Source organism: Liolophura sinensis, chromosome 8 (genome assembly GCF_032854445.1).
Source record: "Liolophura sinensis isolate JHLJ2023 chromosome 8, CUHK_Ljap_v2, whole genome shotgun sequence".
Classification (NCBI taxonomy): Eukaryota; Metazoa; Mollusca; class Polyplacophora; order Chitonida; family Chitonidae; genus Liolophura; species Liolophura sinensis.
In genome coordinates, this window is record NC_088302.1 from 41,748,745 (window position 1) to 41,767,090 (window position 18,346).

The 18,346-nt window shown below is 39.3% G+C and overlaps 2 protein-coding genes across 2 annotated transcripts in view; both read left to right on the plus strand.

Annotated features, from left to right (window-relative positions):
• The window catches only part of LOC135472790 (DNA mismatch repair protein Msh3-like), a 29,862-nt gene extending 20,048 nt beyond the window's left edge, over positions 1-9,814 (plus strand). Inside the window, exons 17-18 of the mRNA XM_064752459.1 lie at positions 4,922-5,100; positions 7,950-9,814. Of these exons, the coding sequence (XP_064608529.1) occupies positions 4,922-5,100; positions 7,950-8,043 (273 nt within the window). The 3' untranslated portion in view covers positions 8,044-9,814. The remainder of the gene's footprint in view (positions 1-4,921; positions 5,101-7,949) is intronic.
• Positions 9,815-13,391: 3,577 nt separating this feature from the next.
• LOC135472791 (melatonin receptor type 1B-B-like) lies at positions 13,392-18,110 on the plus strand. Its single transcript, XM_064752460.1, has 3 exons — positions 13,392-13,565; positions 14,600-14,690; positions 15,529-18,110. Exons 1-3 carry the CDS (start codon positions 13,416-13,418, stop codon positions 16,266-16,268), a joined length of 981 nt encoding a protein of 326 aa, XP_064608530.1. The 5' UTR covers positions 13,392-13,415; the 3' UTR covers positions 16,269-18,110.
• Positions 18,111-18,346: the final 236 nt, after the last annotated feature.

Here is an 18,346-nt window from a genome sequence, read left to right on the forward strand (position 1 = left end):
AATATAGGTGCTGTGTCGGAATGTGTTGCTGATAACGTCCTCAGTGACACGAAGTTTCTGGATTTCTGTTTGTGTTTTAATTTAGGTGATGTGTCGGAATGTGTTGCTGATAACGCCCTCAGTGACACGACGTTTCTGTATTTCTGTTTGTGTTTTAATTCAGGTGATAAGTCGGAATGTGTTGCAGATAACGCCCTCAGTGACACGACGTTTCTGTATTTCTGTTTGTGTTTTAATATAGGTAATGTGTCGGAATGTGTTGCAGATAACGCCCTCAGTGACACGACGTTTCTGTATTTCTGGTTGTGTTTTAATATAGGTGATGTGTCGGAATGTGTTGCTGATAGCGCCCTCAGTGACACGAAGTTTCTGTATTTCTGTTTGTGTTTTAATATAGGTGCTGTGTCGGAATGTGTTGCAGATAACGCCCTCAGTGACACGAAGTTTCTGGTTTCCTATTTGTGTTTTAATATAGGTGCTGTGTCGGAATGTGTTGCTGATAACGCCCTCAGTGACACGAAGTTTCTGTATTTCTGTTTGTGTTTTAATATAGGTGCTGTGTCAGAATGTGTTGCAGATAACGCCCTCAGTGACACGAAGTTTCTGTATTTCTGTTTGTGTTTTAATATAGGTGCTGTGTCAGAATGTGTTGCAGATAACGCCCTCAGTGACACGACGTTTCTAGATTTCTGTTTGTGTTTTAATATAGGTGATGTGTCGGAATGTGTTGCTGATAACGCCCTCAGTGACACGATGTTTCTGTATTTCTGTTTGTGTTTTAATATAGGTGATGTGTCGGAATGTGTTGCTGATAACGCCCTCAGTGACACGAAGTTTCTGTATTTCTGTTTGTGTTTTAATTTAGGTGATGTGTCGGAATGTGTTGCTGATAACGCCCTCAGTGACACGACGTTTCTGTATTTCTGTTTGTGTTTTAATTCAGGTGATAAGTCGGAATGTGTTGCAGATAACGCCCTCAGTGACACGACGTTTCTGTATTTCTGTTTGTGTTTTAATATAGGTAATGTGTCGGAATGTGTTGCAGATAACGCCCTCAGTGACATGACGTTTCTGTATTTCTGGTTGTGTTTTAATATAGGTGATGTGTCGGAATGTGTTGCTGATAGCGCCCTCAGTGACACAAAGTTTCTGTATTTCTGTTTGTGTTTTAATATAGGTGCTGTGTCGGAATGTGTTGCAGATAACGCCCTCAGTGACACGAAGTTTCTGGTTTCCTATTTGTGTTTTAATATAGGTGCTGTGTCGGAATGTGTTGCTGATAACGCCCTCAGTGACACGAAGTTTCTGTATTTCTGTTTGTGTTTTAATATAGGTGCTGTGTCAGAATGTGTTGCAGATAACGCCCTCAGTGACACGAAGTTTCTGGATTTCTGTTTGTGTTTTAATATAGGTGCTGTGTCGGAATGTGTTGCAGATAACGCCCTCAGTGACACGAAGTTTCTGTATTTCTGTTTGTGTTTTAATATAGGTGATGTGTCAGAATGTGTTGCAGATAACGCCCTCAGTGACACGACGTTTCTGGATTTCTGTTTGTGTTTTAATATAGGTGATGTGTCGGAATGTGTTGCTGATAACGCCCTCAGTGACACGATGTTTCTGTATTTCTGTTTGTGTTTTAATATAGGTGATGTGTCGGAATGTGTTGCTGATAACGCCCTCAGTGACACGAAGTTTCTGTATTTCTGTTTGTGTTTTAATTTAGGTGATGTGTCGGAATGTGGTGCTGATAACGCCCTCAGTGACACGAAGTTTCTGTATTGCTCTTTGTGTTTTAATATAGATGATGTGTCGGAATGTGGTGCAGATAACGCCCTCAGTGACACGACGTTTCTGGATTTCTGTTTGTGTTTTAATATAGGTGATGTGTCGGAATGTGTTGCTGATAACGCCCTCAGTGACACGAAGTTTCTGTATTTCTGTTTGTGTTTTAATATAGGTGATGTGTCGGAATGTGTTGCTGATAACGCCCTCAGTGACACGAAGTTTCTGTATTTCTGTTTGTGTTTTAATATAGGTGCTGTGTCGGAATGTGTTGCTGATAACGCCCTCAGTGACATAAAGTTTCTGTATTTCTGTTTGTGTTTTAATATAGGTGATGTGTCGGAATGTGTTGCTGATAACGCCCTCAGTGAGACGAAGTTTCTGGATTTCTGTTTGTGTTTTAATATAGGTGATGTGTCGGAATGTGTTGCTGATAACGCCCTCAGTGACACGAAGTTTCTGTATTGCTCTTTGTGTTTTAATATAGATGATGTGTCGGAATGTGTTGCTGATAACGCCCTCAGTGACACGACGTTTCTGGATTTCTGTTTGTGTTTTAATATAGGTGATGTGTCGGAATGTGTTGCTGATAACGCCCTCAGTGACAATGAAGTTTCTGTATTTCTGTTTGTGTTTTAATATAGGTGCTGTGTCGGAATGTGTTGCTGATAACGCCCTCAGTGACACAAAGTTTCTGTATTTCTGTTTGTGTTTTAATATAGGTGCTGTGTCGGAATGTGTTGCTGATAACGCCCTCAGTGACACGAAGTTTCTGGATTTCTGTTTGTGTTTTAATATAGGTGATGTGTCGGAATGTGTTGCTGATAACGCCCTCAGTGACACGAAGTTTCTGTATTTCTGTTTGTGTTTTAATATAGGTGATGTGTCGGAATGTGTTGCTGATAACGCCCTCAGTGACACAAAGTTTCTGTATTTCTGTTTGTGTTTTAATATAGGTGCTGTGTCGGAATGTGTTGCTGATAACGCCCTCAGTGACATGAAGTTTCTGTATTTCTGTTTGTGTTTTAATATAGGTGCTGTGTCGGAATGTGTTGCTGATAACGCCCTCAGCGACACAAAGTTTCTGTATTTCTGTTTGTGTTTTAATATAGGTGATGTGTCGGAATGTGTTGCTGATAACGCCCTCAGTGACACGAAGTTTCTGGTTCCCTATTTGTGTTTTAATATAGGTGCTGTGTCGGAATGTGTTGCTGATAACGCCCTCAGTGACACAAAGTTTCTGTATTTCTGTTTGTGTTTTAATATAGGTGATGTGTCGGAATGTGTTGCTGATAACACCCTCAGTGACACGAAGTTTCTGGTTCCCTATTTGTGTTTTAATATAGGTGCTGTGTCGGAATGTGTTGCTGATAACACCCTCAGTGACACAAAGTTTCTGTATTTCTGTTTGTGTTTTAATATAGGTGATGTGTCGGAATGTGTTGCAGATAACGCCCTAAGTGACACGAAGTTTCTGGATTTCTGTTTGTGTTTTATTATAGGTGCTGTGTCGGAATGTGTTGCTGATAACGCCCTCAGTGACACAAAGTTTCTGTATTTCTGTTTGTGTTTTAATATAGGTGCTGTGTCGGAATGTGTTGCTGATAACGCCCTCAGTGACACGAAGTTTCTGGATTTCTGTTTGTGTTTTAATATAGGTGATGTGTCGGAATGTGTTGCTGATAACGCCCTCAGTGACACGAAGTTTCTGTATTTCTGTTTGTGTTTTAATATAGGTGATGTGTCGGAATGTGTTGCTGATAACGCCCTCAGTGACACAAAGTTTCTGTATTTCTGTTTGTGTTTTAATATAGGTGCTGTGTCGGAATGTGTTGCTGATAACGCCCTCAGTGACATGAAGTTTCTGTATTTCTGTTTGTGTTTTAATATAGGTGCTGTGTCGGAATGTGTTGCTGATAACGCCCTCAGCGACACAAAGTTTCTGTATTTCTGTTTGTGTTTTAATATAGGTGATGTGTCGGAATGTGTTGCTGATAACGCCCTCAGTGACACGAAGTTTCTGGTTCCCTATTTGTGTTTTAATATAGGTGCTGTGTCGGAATGTGTTGCTGATAACGCCCTCAGTGACACAAAGTTTCTGTATTTCTGTTTGTGTTTTAATATAGGTGATGTGTCGGAATGTGTTGCTGATAACACCCTCAGTGACACGAAGTTTCTGGTTCCCTATTTGTGTTTTAATATAGGTGCTGTGTCGGAATGTGTTGCTGATAACACCCTCAGTGACACAAAGTTTCTGTATTTCTGTTTGTGTTTTAATATAGGTGATGTGTCGGAATGTGTTGCAGATAACGCCCTAAGTGACACGAAGTTTCTGGATTTCTGTTTGTGTTTTATTATAGGTGCTGTGTCGGAATGTGTTGCTGATAACGCCCTAAGTGACACGAAGTTTCTGGTTTCTTATTTGTGTTTTAATATAGGTGATGTGTCGGAATGTGTTGCTGATAACGCCCTCAGTGACACGAAGTTTCTGGTTTCCTATTTGTGTTTTAATTTAGGTGCTGTGTCGGAATGTGTTGCTGATAACGCCCCCAGTGACACGAAGTTTCTGGATTTCTGTTTGTGTTTTAATTTAGGTGATGTGTCGGAATGTGTTGCTGATAACGCCCTCAGTGACACGAAGTTTCTGGTTTCCTATTTGTGTTTTAATATAGGTGCTGTGTCGGAATGTGTTGCTGATAACGCCCTCAGTGACACGAAGTTTCTGGTTTTCTTTTTGTGTCTTAATATAGGTGCTGTGTCGGAATGTGTTGCTGATAACGCCCTCAGTGACACGAAGTTTCTGGTTTCCTATTTGTGTTTTAATTTAGGTGATGTGTCGGAATGTGTTGCTGATAACGCCCTCAGTGACACGAAGTTTCTGGTTTCCTATTTGTGTTTTAATATAGGTGCTGTGTCGGAATGTGTTGCTGATAACGCCCTCAGTGACACAAAGTTTCTGGTTTCCTATTTGTGTTTTAATTTAGGTGATGTGTCGGAATGTGTTGCTGATAACGCCCTCAGCGACACAAAGTTTCTGTATTTCTGTTTGTGTTTTAATATAGGTGATGTGTCGGAATGTGTTGCTGATAACGCCCTGAGTGACACAAAGTTTCTGGATTTCTGTTTGTGTTTTAATTTAGGTGATGAGTCAGATTATGCTGCAGATAACGCCATCACGTTTCTGTACCAGGTTGTGAGGGGAAAAGCGGCCCGCAGCTATGGGCTAAATGTCGCCCGATTGGCTGATATCCCACATGACATCCTGAAACTGGCAGCGTGTAAGTCTCAGGAATTGGAGGAGATTATTGCTGGGAAAAGGTAAAAAGTGTGAAGAACTCTCATAGAGTTCAACAATGACGGTTGTAGGGGATGCAGTAAAATAATGCTCATGAAAGGGTATTCTAACAACAGGATAGCAAATAGAGTACTGTATTTCACCTAAAGTAGCGTTTAAATCTTTTTAATGTTTGATTAATTTCTAATCAGCAAAAAACAGTTATCGGGAAAAAAAATTAAGTGTTGGCAAGCAAAAGTGTCAGTTTAAGGCCTTAATGTGTTTCTGTTAAGTGAAATACAGCATGCCCAAAAATTAAAAACAAATTTGATTAAAGCTGTTACGTTCCTTACAGCGATACTGGTAGCCAAGCATCAAAGCCCAATTGTCAAATAAGAAAACACTATGAATGCGGTGCACCGCACTAATTTGCCATGATTAGAAAAATTAAGCTTTGGAAAACATCTGCTTGCTAAGGGATGCTAACACACATAAGGACGAATGGCTGTATTCAACTGCAGAAGTACATCGACAGTGGAAAATTCAACAGATTCAGCCTGCATGTACAAATTGTAACAGTATTTACAGAAACAGGCAACATGGAAAAAAAGCATGACAAAAATAGAAAATTATCAGCTGGGTTTGAACCCCTCACTACCAGATATCATATACAATGCGTCTAGTTGTGAAAACCACAACAGCGTCTTGATCGAGTTAGACCTTGCCGATCACCGCGCCTAGTTAAGCATGTACATTGCAGGTTGCTCGACACATGGTGTTCAATCACCCCACTCTAGTGTCCCCTCTGGTTTGCCTGGGCTCAGTTCAGTTTTGAGAACGGTATAGGACAGAGTGCATATAGATAACAGGAAATGTTAGGAGACTATGAAGATATGAAATTTTGATCTAAACAGTTAGATGGAATAAGCGGTGTTGTGTGTTCTCTTTGAAAAAGATCCTCACTTCAAAGCCCTGGCGTACGGTTTCGTAGTTACTTTTTTGTGCGACATCCTAAAGCCCGTCTCTTCCTTACGGGTATGTAAGTTCTAGACCTGACTAGAATTTGGAAACCGCGATATTTCTTTAACGGTTAAATCTGGCCTAGTAAGGGTAGCATGTTTTGGGTTCGTCATGACTCAAGGTACATCTGTGGATAGACATTTTTCGTATATTTCGCCATGGCTTTGAACTTATATTGCTGATAGCACCGGGGTATTCTGTAAGACGGGTCGGGAGTTGGAGGTCACGTGAACACCCTTTCGTGTCCAAACAAAATGACCGCCGAATGTTTGAAAGGTCACTGCCACTTCACTAGCGACCAGTAAGGCCTAGTTGTACAAAATAACATCACGAAAGATCTGCAGAAATACTCATACTATCTGGAAAGCTGAAAATCATACAAATCAAACGGATACAAGATCGCTGACAGCAATTCAGAAAGAGGCATTGTCCTATGCATTAACGTTGGGAGGACCGTTTTCTTCACCCACGCCGTTTGATACTAAGGAGATCACGTGGTCTCTATCTTCCGATCCGTCTTACGGAATGGGGAAATGCCATCGGGATTGTTGAGAATTACCCATGATGCATTGCGAACAGGGTTTGCTTTACGTGCAAACATTGAAAATTGTCTGTTGATAGCTGTGGAGAGGAGGGAGAGTTGTTCATTTCTCGGTTTGAGTGACAGGCAGCCGACCTACGGGACGGGTTACCTCCAAAGCCTGTGTTAAATGCACAGGCTTATATTTCTATTTCTGAAGTAGAGTGGTGTCATTTAAATATTTCTAGCGAGAAAACTATAGATTCAAATCCGTTGACATTCACCAAAAACTACATGTCTTTGGCTACAATTTGGTGTCTCCGATTTGTGGCTTTCATAGTCCTCGAGTTACAGGCAATTGAAATTACGTGACTGAAAAAAGTTTTTGACCATATCTCAAAAAGTTACAAAGATAGGCAAAATCAGTAAGCAGATTTGACATCAGCGTTGCCAAATACACCAGAATTGATGAAAACCTCGAACTTAGACACTTTTTCATGACGTCCTAAGTTCGACCAGTGGCGAGCTGCCAAAGTTTTCAATGCATGTTTAAGTTTTTTTCAAAGTTGTCCTAACTGGGGGATCACGCTACAAGTATATCAGATTTCTAAAGAACCCTTTCGTTGTTTCTTGAGATTTTTAAAGGTTATCAAAATCTAAGATGGCCGCCCTCTCACGTGACCAAAGTTAATCAGAAACAACTCAAATTTACCTCGTAACCATGTTCCAAAATCACCAAATTTCAACAACATCCAATAAAAACTTTTCTTTTTACAACTCTTAAAGTTTTGAAAAAGTTTTCAAAATAAAGGAAGAAAAATAATGAAAATCCGAACGATTTCAATACGTGTCCCAGCACAGATTGCTTGGCCACCAGAAAATTGTTCATGTTTGATTTTCTCAATTTTGGATTATTAGCTTTATTAACACCAATCATGTACATGCCTAAATACGGTTATAACCGTTTAAATTCCATGAATCCTGCTTGGAAATGAGTATGCACGTGTTGTATATTAACAAGATTGTATAGAGTGGGAACTTCCTGCACTGTATATATTGCAAATTCGAGATAACACAGAGTTTGATATTTCTCCCGGTCATGCATTGAGTCCTGTATTATTGTATTGTAACTTCCTCTGATTATGTCCTTTCGAGCACCAACTTCCTTGATTAGTCAAGTCTATTATTAATAGTCTCATTTATGCATTTACATATCAAATCTGTACTAGCTTGCATTTTGTGTGAAATAAGTGGCCACTTTGCGAACAAAAAATTATGCGGTATTTTAGGAGAGAAAGGAATCACCAACTCATGATTATATTATTAATACTTTAATTTATGGTTATATTTCAGAGAAGCTCTTGATGTATTCTGTCGTATATTTTCTTCACGAACTCTGCGTACTGAATCCAGCAGCCCTTCTGCAGACAGCATGAATTTGGGATGATAGAGACCTCAACATTTAGCCCTTGGCTAGCCCTTGTGTAATGTAAATGCACCACTGACTGGAGTTCTCTGTTAACTTTTGTAAGCTATTTAATGTCAAATACTGTATAACATTGATTAAGACAGCAAGGATCATGTCAAGTTGTGACACCCTGTGTGGTTTATACTGGAATGTGACCGAGCCAGCTGATTGTCCTCTGAACAATGAGGTCACAGGTTCAAATCTAGCTCTAGTAGCTTTAGCTGAAGCATTGATTCAGGAGCTTGGTCAGGTAATTGTCAAGGGGTGATAGTTTACCTGTACTCCAGACACCGTAGACTCCAGCGTAGCATGAAACGTCAGTCAAATAAACGAATTAGGTGAATCCTGAGTATAACATGACATAAGTATCATTATCAGACAGATGGGCATGTAGGCTACCGTAAAGCCAGGTTAAAATCAAAGTGAAGGTTATTTAGTTACATTTTCATGTATTCATGTGAACAACTGTTTCTTCGTTCTGAACATGGGCACGAAGTGCTCTTTGAATTTGTGTTTCAGAGATAGTAACATGGTGTTTTGAACTTATGGTTTAACATGTTTAGAGTGAGCCAACATGTAAGAACTGGCATTAAGAGTTAGAACTTATGTTAAGCCCTCTGTGTTCATAATTGGAGTGAATAAAATGTACGATACGCATATCATGTTATTCAGCATATCATGTAGAAACAACATTACAATTCGTGTGGGTAATCACTTGTAACATAAGTGTATGTAATAAGGCGATGTAATGCTATTAAAAATGAAAATGTAAAACTATTATTCAAAACTTTCCTCTTTATAGGAAATGTTTCATTGTGCTTTGATTATATTAATAGCAAGTTACACTTTAGCAAAGGCAATAATTTGAGCTATTCTTGGTAAAAACAAAGAAAATGCGTAATTACCGGTGGCGAATATGGATTTTTAGCCAAAAATCTCCGGGTATCTCATGTGGCTGGATATGACCATGCGAAGTTCAAGTGGCAAAAATCTCACATTTCGAGGTGCAAGTATTGCTGAAATTCGAGCTTTGCAGGCAGTGTATGTGGTGTTCACCTGAATTTTCAGTATTTAAATTTTTGAAGATTGACCTTTGTTTAACGCCATACTCAAGATTTTTTCACGTATACACTGACGGTCAGTCCAAGAGTGGAAAAAACTGGACCGCCCGGGGTACCCCACCGACCTTTGACCAATTATTGAAGAACTTTCCTACATGTGACGTACATATATGCACACCCTAGAAAAGTGGTCTTCACGTTTATATGCGCAAGCGACCACACGAGCGTGACTGACCACCTATTGTCACCATTCAACCGCAAGCACTTTCAACACATTTGATCGAAGCCGCTTATGAACGAATGTCACCTGAACTTGGTAGATAAATGTTAATAGGACGTGATATAATTACTGACGTGGGAGGAAAATGAGTTTTTCATGTGCATGTACTGACCGAAAGGCTTACGGGCAACGTTCTATCTTAGAAAGAACCTGCGGCCCGAAACAGTATATTTTTGGATAGTATCTCTTGTTGAATTGGAAGACCCAGCGGTGTGTGTAAGTGTGGTTTTCTGTAGTTGTAGTTTTCTGAACCGTGGACATTCACATTCATACGACTTTGCACAGTCTAACGTTCGTTGAAGATTGTCTTCAAATCCGAAGGTCTAACGCGCGAAACTTTGTCATGTATCCGTCGGAAGACATTCGTATACTAGCCGTCAACCAGAGTGGACACTCCTTGTCACTCATCCCAAGGCCAATTCTAAAAACGTTTGTTTTTCCAGTAACAACTTGCGACGTTGATTGAAATCGTCACAAAACAAACAAGATCTAACAAATGCTACAAGGCGAGATATGTGCACGCCATGTGCAGGACCTTCCGATATGCGGTCTGTCACTTTTCATGCAAAAGTCGGTTCCGATATGCGGTCTGTCACTTTTCATGCAAAAGTCGGTTGTTAAGCCTAGCCACGGCGGTTTCCTCTGCTTCTAAAACTTACCGCCGTACTATAAGTGCAAACATTTTTATTGTGAACTAATCAAATATAGTAATCAAGTAGTTGTGGATGCATGTTGTCGAATATGTTATACATTTTAGTTCAATAAAACCTTCAATATTTGAAAAGGAAAAACTTGGTGAATGTTTTAAAAAAATGTCCTAAAGCGTAGTGACTGAAACTAGAAATTATAGGTAACCTGAAACTCCATTCCCCATCATCTGACTGACGTCATCGTTGTTATATGGCATGGCTTAATATGGAACCCCCAAACTCTGCGCACAAGCAGAGCACGTGCTCATTACGTACATTATTTATTACTCTTCTGTGCCAACAGAGCCCAGTTTTATACAGTGAGATAGTAAATAATTAGTTCAGTAACATGACATGCAAATGTGAATTTTCACATTTCCCTGTTATAAATTACAAGCGCTTAAATGAATTTAAAACAATACATCATTCTATACAGTCCAGTGCTTCATTACCTGATAGGAATACTGGAATCTATCAGTCTCTGACACTAGTGGTGGTGCAATTATGTAAGCTGATTGGACATCAGGACGTACGCCATAATTTACATTTTACATCATTTCCGGCCAGTTAGAATGAAAATATCATCGCTGCTCATGCCGCCAGGGTTTTATTATTGATACCATCGGGGAACAATACAACTCTTTAAGTGCGTTCGATTATGATGTAAAGGTGTCACCCTTTTGGCCGATTTCAGTCAAAATTTATTCAGTTAAATTTTGACCGTGGATTTATTCTGCGTTGGACGAAAAAGTGTGTCTTGAGGAGCAAAGCTTGTCTGATTGTTTAAGGTTCAGTTTGATTGATACGGTAAAGTTTGTGACATTTTTCATTTTGTCTCGTACGGCTCACTTTGTCTGACATGGTTTACATTGTATGATATGATTGAGTTTGACGTGGCTTAGATCGTCTGATGTGGTTTGGTTTAATGTGTGTCAGTTTGTGTGATACGGTTTAGTTTGTGTGATGTGATTTAGTTTGTCTGATAAGCCATATCAGACATATGGTTTGTCTGATAAACCATATCAGACGTGGTTTAGATCGTCTGATGTAGTTTGGTTTAATGTGTGTAAGTTTGTGTGATACGGTTTAGTTTGTGTGATGTGATTTAGTTTGTCTGACAAACCATATCAGACATATGGTTTGTCTGATAAACCATATCAGACTTTTGGTTTAATGTGTGTAAGTTTGTGTTGATACGGTTTAGTTTGTGTGATGGGATTTAGTTTGTCTGATAAGGTTTTATTTCGTCTGTATAATATGACTCAGTTTGTGTGAAATGGTTTAGTTTGTCTGATATGGTTTAGTTTGTCTCATGTGGTTCAGTTTGTCTGATATGGTTTAGTTTGTCTGATATGGTTTAGTTTGTCTGATATGGTTTAGTTTGTCTGATATGGTTTAGTTTGTCTCATGTGGTTCAGTTTGTCTGATATGGTTTAGTTTGTCTGATATGGTTTAGTATGTCTGATATGGTTTAGTTTGTCTGATATGGTTTAGTTTGTCTCATGTGGTTCAGTTTGTCTGATATGGTTTAGTTTGTCTGATATGGTTTAGTTTGTCTGATATTTGTCTTAAATGGTTTAGTTTGTATGAAACGTTTAGTTTGCTTCACAGGACACTTTCATAAAGCTTCATAATTAATTTTTTTATAAATTTCCCTGTAACTAACTTTTAAGTGTTGTGTTTACCATTATGATTTGTAAAAATCTTGTAGTTTGACATTATTTTACAGCTTGCAAACACGCATTAAGCAACGAAACATTTCAAGGTGTTAGAACTGACAATTAACAGCATTAAACTTGAAAAATACTGACGTTTAAATATTTGCGTTTTAAAAGTGTATCAACAGAAGTGATGCCACCTACCTCATGTTATATCCATGCTTCGGTGTTTCTCCCAAATTGTTCCAAATTATAATAATGGTGTGGCTGATTTGAAATTCAGTCGAGTTCCCGTTTTGCGTGATATGGTTAATCTGTCCACCAGAAACAGCGGGATCTGTCATGTTGCTTTGCCCGTCTCTCCGTCATCCCGAGATTTGTGTAACCAACTTTTCCATATCCTATGAATTACCAGCTACTTTCAAAGTTATAAAATACGTTGCCGTATAATGTTAAGCTATCTACTGGGTTATTTTATAACAAAGTGTATTTAAATAGCGCCTTTCAAACTTTTTCGGATTTTTAAGTTCACCTTCGATGCATTACAGTTTTTGCAATATATGTCGTATAGATGTGGTATTTATCTTCAGAGCTGCAAATTAGACTAAATGAACATGCATGCAGTCGGGCTTAATTCCTTTGGTACCGTCAGATATATATATATAATTACCTGTCGTGTAATAAATCTGCAATGTTTCAGCCACATAACTTGACCTCATGGCTTCAAATATCGGTTTTTATCGGCCTCTACCGCAAAAACACACGGGGAAATATGATGTACAAGATTTGATTTAAAAAAACACCTGGACTAGACCATAAAAAGTTTTATTAAAAAGCATTTTATCCAAATTGAAATTATCTCCTTTCAAATAGCTTCTTATCCGCAACAGCTACACACGTCGCTGCCATGTCCTAGAAATCTTATTAATCTAGTGCCGACTATACCACACTGGCACCGGTGCTCTGGTTTTACTCTGTGTGCTGTAAGTGTATGATAGTGAAGTCATTTTGAGGAATCGGACAGAATCGTTGCTTTTTAGTCCGATCCTTTTGTGAATTTGAAGGGCTTAAAAAGAAAGTAAGAACCAAAATCATAAAGAAGTGAGACACAATTGAGATTTTTAAACGAAATCAGTGACATTCACATGATTTCGTGTATTATTTTCGCCTTTGCCTAAGCAGACTTTAAGCCGTCGTATAACTGAAATATTCTTGAGTACAGCGTAAAACACCAATCAAATAAATAACTATACAGCAATTAAATATTAAACTACACATTCAGTCCCGTTTTTATCAAACCTTGTATATCTGTCTATAGAATAATATTTGTGGGTGTCATTCCCTTCCTATTTTACAGCGTATCCCCCACAGTATCAATCCCCTTTCACTCAAAAAACATTCCTTTCATTTTCTCATAAAGTCTGTTGTTTGTTGCAGCAGGTTATTCTGTTAAATATAACACACGTATTCTATTAATTCAACATAAAGGTTCTATTAGACTAATAGGATATTGTGTTGAACATGACAGAATATTATGTTATAACAACAGAATACATTCTAGCATCACTCAGACAACTGTCTGTTAAAATAATAATATTCATGCGTGTTTTATCCTTCTTGCTTTACACAGAATACCCCTCAGACTTTAGCTTAACCAGAAAAGATGTTGTTCCAGAACATTTCCGCAAAGGATGTGGTAACGGCCAGGATGGAGCCACAGCTCATTGTACCGTTAGCGGCAATTATCCTGACCACATGCACCATCGGGATTTTGGGAAACATCCTAATTTTAGTAGCAGTTCTAATCAGTCAGGTACGGGTTATTTATTCCAAAGAGTTTTTCTGTCTAAAATAATTTATTTAATTGTTTCTCGTTTTAAAGCGTATTTAGAAACAAAAGTACCACTCACCACCATAGTATTTCGTTTAACTATTTTATAAAATGGTAATTCCCAAGAATTCTAACCATTTAAGATTTAGTTGTATCTTCTTTCACACTTTTATCTCAATTATGAGATGATCATTAGTCATTCTGAAATAAGACAGGTGACTATTGTCTAGGTAAAATGCGCGCAAAATTAATAACATATTGGGTGTTCGAACTCGAATGTTTCACTAACACGTCAACGATTGAGTTTGTTGGTGAAAATCTGGTAAAAAAAAGATGGCTATACTACAAGCCTGGTGCACACCAAATCTATTAACCATTTGCGGGTTTTGTAATAAATTGACCGCTTCGGGGATGTAAAGGTTACAGCGTCCAAGTCGGGAGATTTGTATGCGTGGAATCAAGCTCGGATAGGATTATACCAAAAACTTTAATAATGGTAGTTGTTGCTGCATCGCTTGGCGCTCAGAAATAACAGCAAAGAAGCAGGACTTGTTTGCCCGGAGTCAATGTAATGTGACCTTGTAGTGTGTCAGTCTGTTGTCTTTGCCAAGATGATTCAGTGGCAGAAGGACTTTGGCGTCATATACTCGCCCTGCAACAAGAAGACACACCGAATGACTCCTCGTAGTCATATTACTCCAAATTGTTACAAAGTATAAACACGCGCATAAATACATACATATTTATCACATTCATTTCACTGGTGTTTAATTTCATTTATAATGTGAAGGTGAGCATGTGTGTATATGGATGAAGGAAACCCCCTTGCACACCTGTTGAAGCTATAGGTAAAGCGGAGGGGTTGGGGAGAGGGGTATGAGAGGAGAGGGGATCGAAAATAGTCAAGAACTCGCCGTCATCAGGGAAAGCCCATTAAACCGCTCACCCTGCTACTGTCCCTAAGTCACCACATTTGGCCATAGAGTTAGTGTTTTTAATATCTCCTTGTTCTACAGAGACTGCGAACAGTTGGAAACATGTTCATTATCAACTTGACGCTGATAGATCTGGTGATGTGTTGTATTGTCAAACCCATGGCACTAACAGGTGGGTAAATAATCAGTCGAGAACCGTATAAATAGTGTAAATATGTAAGTGTTGGATTGCCAGGACGTCAGCATGCGGTTGTCAACATGTGAGTGTGCTATTGTCAGCATGTCAGCATGCAATTTGGCAGCATGTAAGTGTGCGATTGTCAGCATCTCAGGACGCGGTTGTCAACATGTAAGTGTGCGATTGTCAGCATGTCAGCATGCAATTTGGCAGCATGTAAGTGTGCGATTGTCAGCATCTCAGGACGCAGTTGTCAACATGTAAGTGTGCGATTGTCAGCGTGTCAGCATGCTGTTGTCAATATGTAAGTGTGCTGTTGTCAGCATGCGGTTGTCAGCATGTATGTGTGCGATTGTCATCATGTCAGCATGCGGCTGTCAACATGAAAATGTGCGATTGTTTTTATGTAAGCATGCGATGTATACAATTTATGTTCATCGTCTATTCATGGAACTTTTAAAATAAATCATGACATTTGAATACATATGTTGACAAAAGAATGAAGGTGCAGTGCGCATCCCGTTTGTTATTTCTCGGAGATTGCACACCATCGAGCATACTCGTCTTTTTGGAAGTCTGTGATTGTCAGCATGTCAGTATGAGATTGTCATCATATTCATATTATGTTTTAAAGAGTGTCAACATGTAAGTGTGCGATGGTCATCACATAGTTGTTTACTGAACAGTTACAAATTGTAAGGGTTCGATTGTCAGTGCATCAGCATGTGGTTGATAACATGTAAGTGTGCGATTGTCAGCATGTCACAATGCGGTCGGTAACATGTAACTATTGGGTTCCCAGGTCTTTCAATTTACCTGTGTCTGCTTTCAGGTATATTTGCTGGCGGTGATTTTTACAACAACCACCAAACGTTGTGTATAGTGACGGCCATGATCACAGTTACCTTGTGCGTTTCCTCCATCATCAACATCGTGGCCATTGCAATCAACCGTTACGTGCAGGTATGCCTCAGGGGTTCTTACAATAGCATCTACACACGCAGGAGAGCAGCTGGAATGTGCGTCGCAATCTGGGTGATAGGTTTTCTCCCCAACTTCTATTACATATTCGCAGGTGTGCCCTATCACTTTGACCCCAAACTACTGCTTTGTCTATACGATAGGGACAGCAGCTACCATTTCAACATTGGGCTGTACACACTGTGTCTCTGTCAGAACGCTATCGTTGGACTCGCTTACTGGAAACTCTTTCGCCTTGTTGCCAAGAGTTCCCAGCGCTTGTCCCGTACTTCGTCCGAGTCCAGCAGCCTCCTTAAGGCCGTCTTCACCATCTTCCTTGTCTACACGGTGTGTTGGGGACCTTTTCTCTTTATCGGCCTAATCGATGGACATGACAGAGCTCCCAGGTTCGCCTATGTGATCACTGTTTGCATGGCGCTCATCAACTCCAGCAGTGATTGGATTATTTACACCCTTAACAATCGTTACTTCAAAGAAGCTTACAGACAAATCTTTGGATGCAAAGCTCCTGAGCCGAACAATTGCAAATCTTCGAATTCTCCGAATACGGAAATGTTCAGTAATATCAAGTCTAGCATACGAAATCATTGAGATGCTGTAATGACCAAACGAGGACGTGACAACTGTTGACACCACGAACTTTCAGATTGTAGAGTTACTCCTGTTTGAACTGCCAATACAAAATTTTACTACATTTTGATGTTGCAAAGTTGCTATAGACCTATAGCATGATTTGCCACCTAATATCAAAAGTGTACTCTATAAAAATATTCTCTAGTACGAACCTATTACCTTATGTGGTAGCAGTAATAAAACCTTGCCAACCAGAACCCAAACCTAATATAAAAGTCTACATGCTCTAGTACGAGTCTGTCACCTTATTCTGGCGTGATAAACTTGGCGCCCAGAACCCCCAAGTATGATACTGCCAGTTTACTTTGATCCCTTTGTCCCTTAATAGCAAGAGTGTACATACTCGACTACGAACCTGCCACCATGTGCTAGCGTGATAAATTTACCACCCACAGCCAAAAACTGCATGTGTATACTGGGGTATGATTCCGATAATTTATCTGGTGCTATAGCACGAAAAGTTTGCCCGCACAATCCCAAAACTGTACTACCATACGAGTACAACACAGTCTATGGCTAGCGTGATAAACTCGTCACCCGAATCCAAACTGTTCTGGGGTATGCAAATGACAAGTACCTGCTCTCACAGCGTGATGGCTTTACCATGCACCCTTTTACTAGCCTCATACCTTGTCACACAATCCCAAGGTATTTGTACTCGATACACTCTTTTAACCCAAGTACTCACACTTGAGGCTGGTAATCAATGCCCTAATCAATCCTAAATAAGCACTGGCGCAGCACACTGGTAACCTTCAGAGAACCTTTAGCGATCCTTAAATGTAAGATACTGTTACTAGCGCCTTGACATTAGCAACCAATCAAAATGTACAGCCGTATTAAATCGACTTGTAACGTCTTAACATTGCCAAACAGTCTTAAAATATACTGGTGTATGGAAGAGTAGTAACGCCTTAACATTGCCAACGGGTCCTGAAATGTACTGGCGTATTAAATAGACTGGGGACACCTTATCATTGCAAACCAATCTTAAAATGTACTGGCGTATTAAAGAGGCTGGTAGAACTAATAACTTAGCTGGTAGAACTAATATAGATAGCACTAATGTGTTGCAACTGATATAAGTTATGCAGATAATGTAGACGTTCTATATGATGCTTGATATGTACATGTGATAGTGGATATGTTGATGTATAGCATAAACTAATCTCGCAGATGTTTTGTAACCAATATCAGCTCCCTCGAGATGTCAAGTATGTAGACAACTTATACTCTATACTTGATGTTTAATACTGAGACAATGACAATTGATATGTTCACGTATAGTACAAACCGATTTACCGATGTTTTATAACCGATATTAATTCTGTCGAGATTTCAAATGCGAAAGCAACTTAGACACTGTACTAGATGCTTGATACGATATGATAGCTTTATTTGTTTTATTTGATTGGTGTTTTACGCCGTACTCAAGAATATTCCACATGTACGGCGGTGGTCAGCATTATGGTGGGAGGGAACCGGGCAGAGCCCGGGGAAAACCCACGATCATCCGCAGGCTGCTGCCAGACCTTCACACTTACAGCCGGATATGATAGCTGACATGTTGATTTATAGCACAACTGATCTGCATACGTTTACAACTGACATCGTTTCTAATGTTGTCTAAATGTCATGTGTACAGACAGCTTAATACAAAGATGTGGTAGTTGATACGTTGATATCTGTTACAAACTGATCATTACAGACTTATTTTCATAACCGATGTCTATTCTGTTAATATGGATATACGGCATGTAAATATATGATATGTTTCCTATTTGATAGTTAATAAATGAAAAAGAGGTTCAGTTTTTCTTTTTTCTCGTGTGTTATGACATTAATCAGTTCCACCGGAACCTACCTGGTTCACTCTCCCAAATCATTATGCTGGCCGCCGTCGTATACGTGAAATATTCTTGAACACGGCATAAAAGCAACAATCAACTAGATGAATAGATATATTAATCTGCGTCCTGATGTTAAATGGCGAACTGTTCACACCGGAGAGTCTGTTTCGTTCTGATGATTTTCTC

Bases quoted from the DNA above. Each gene is read 5' to 3' on its own strand.
- LOC135472791 (XM_064752460.1), top strand. From the start codon at position 13,416: ATGTTGTTCCAGAACATTTCCGCAAAGGATGTGGTAACGGCCAGGATG. The intron at 13,566-14,599 runs GTACGGGTTATT...CTTGTTCTACAG, and splicing joins TAGCAGTTCTAATCAGTCAG to AGACTGCGAACAGTTGGAAA. The intron at 14,691-15,528 runs GTGGGTAAATAA...GTCTGCTTTCAG, and splicing joins CAAACCCATGGCACTAACAG to GTATATTTGCTGGCGGTGAT.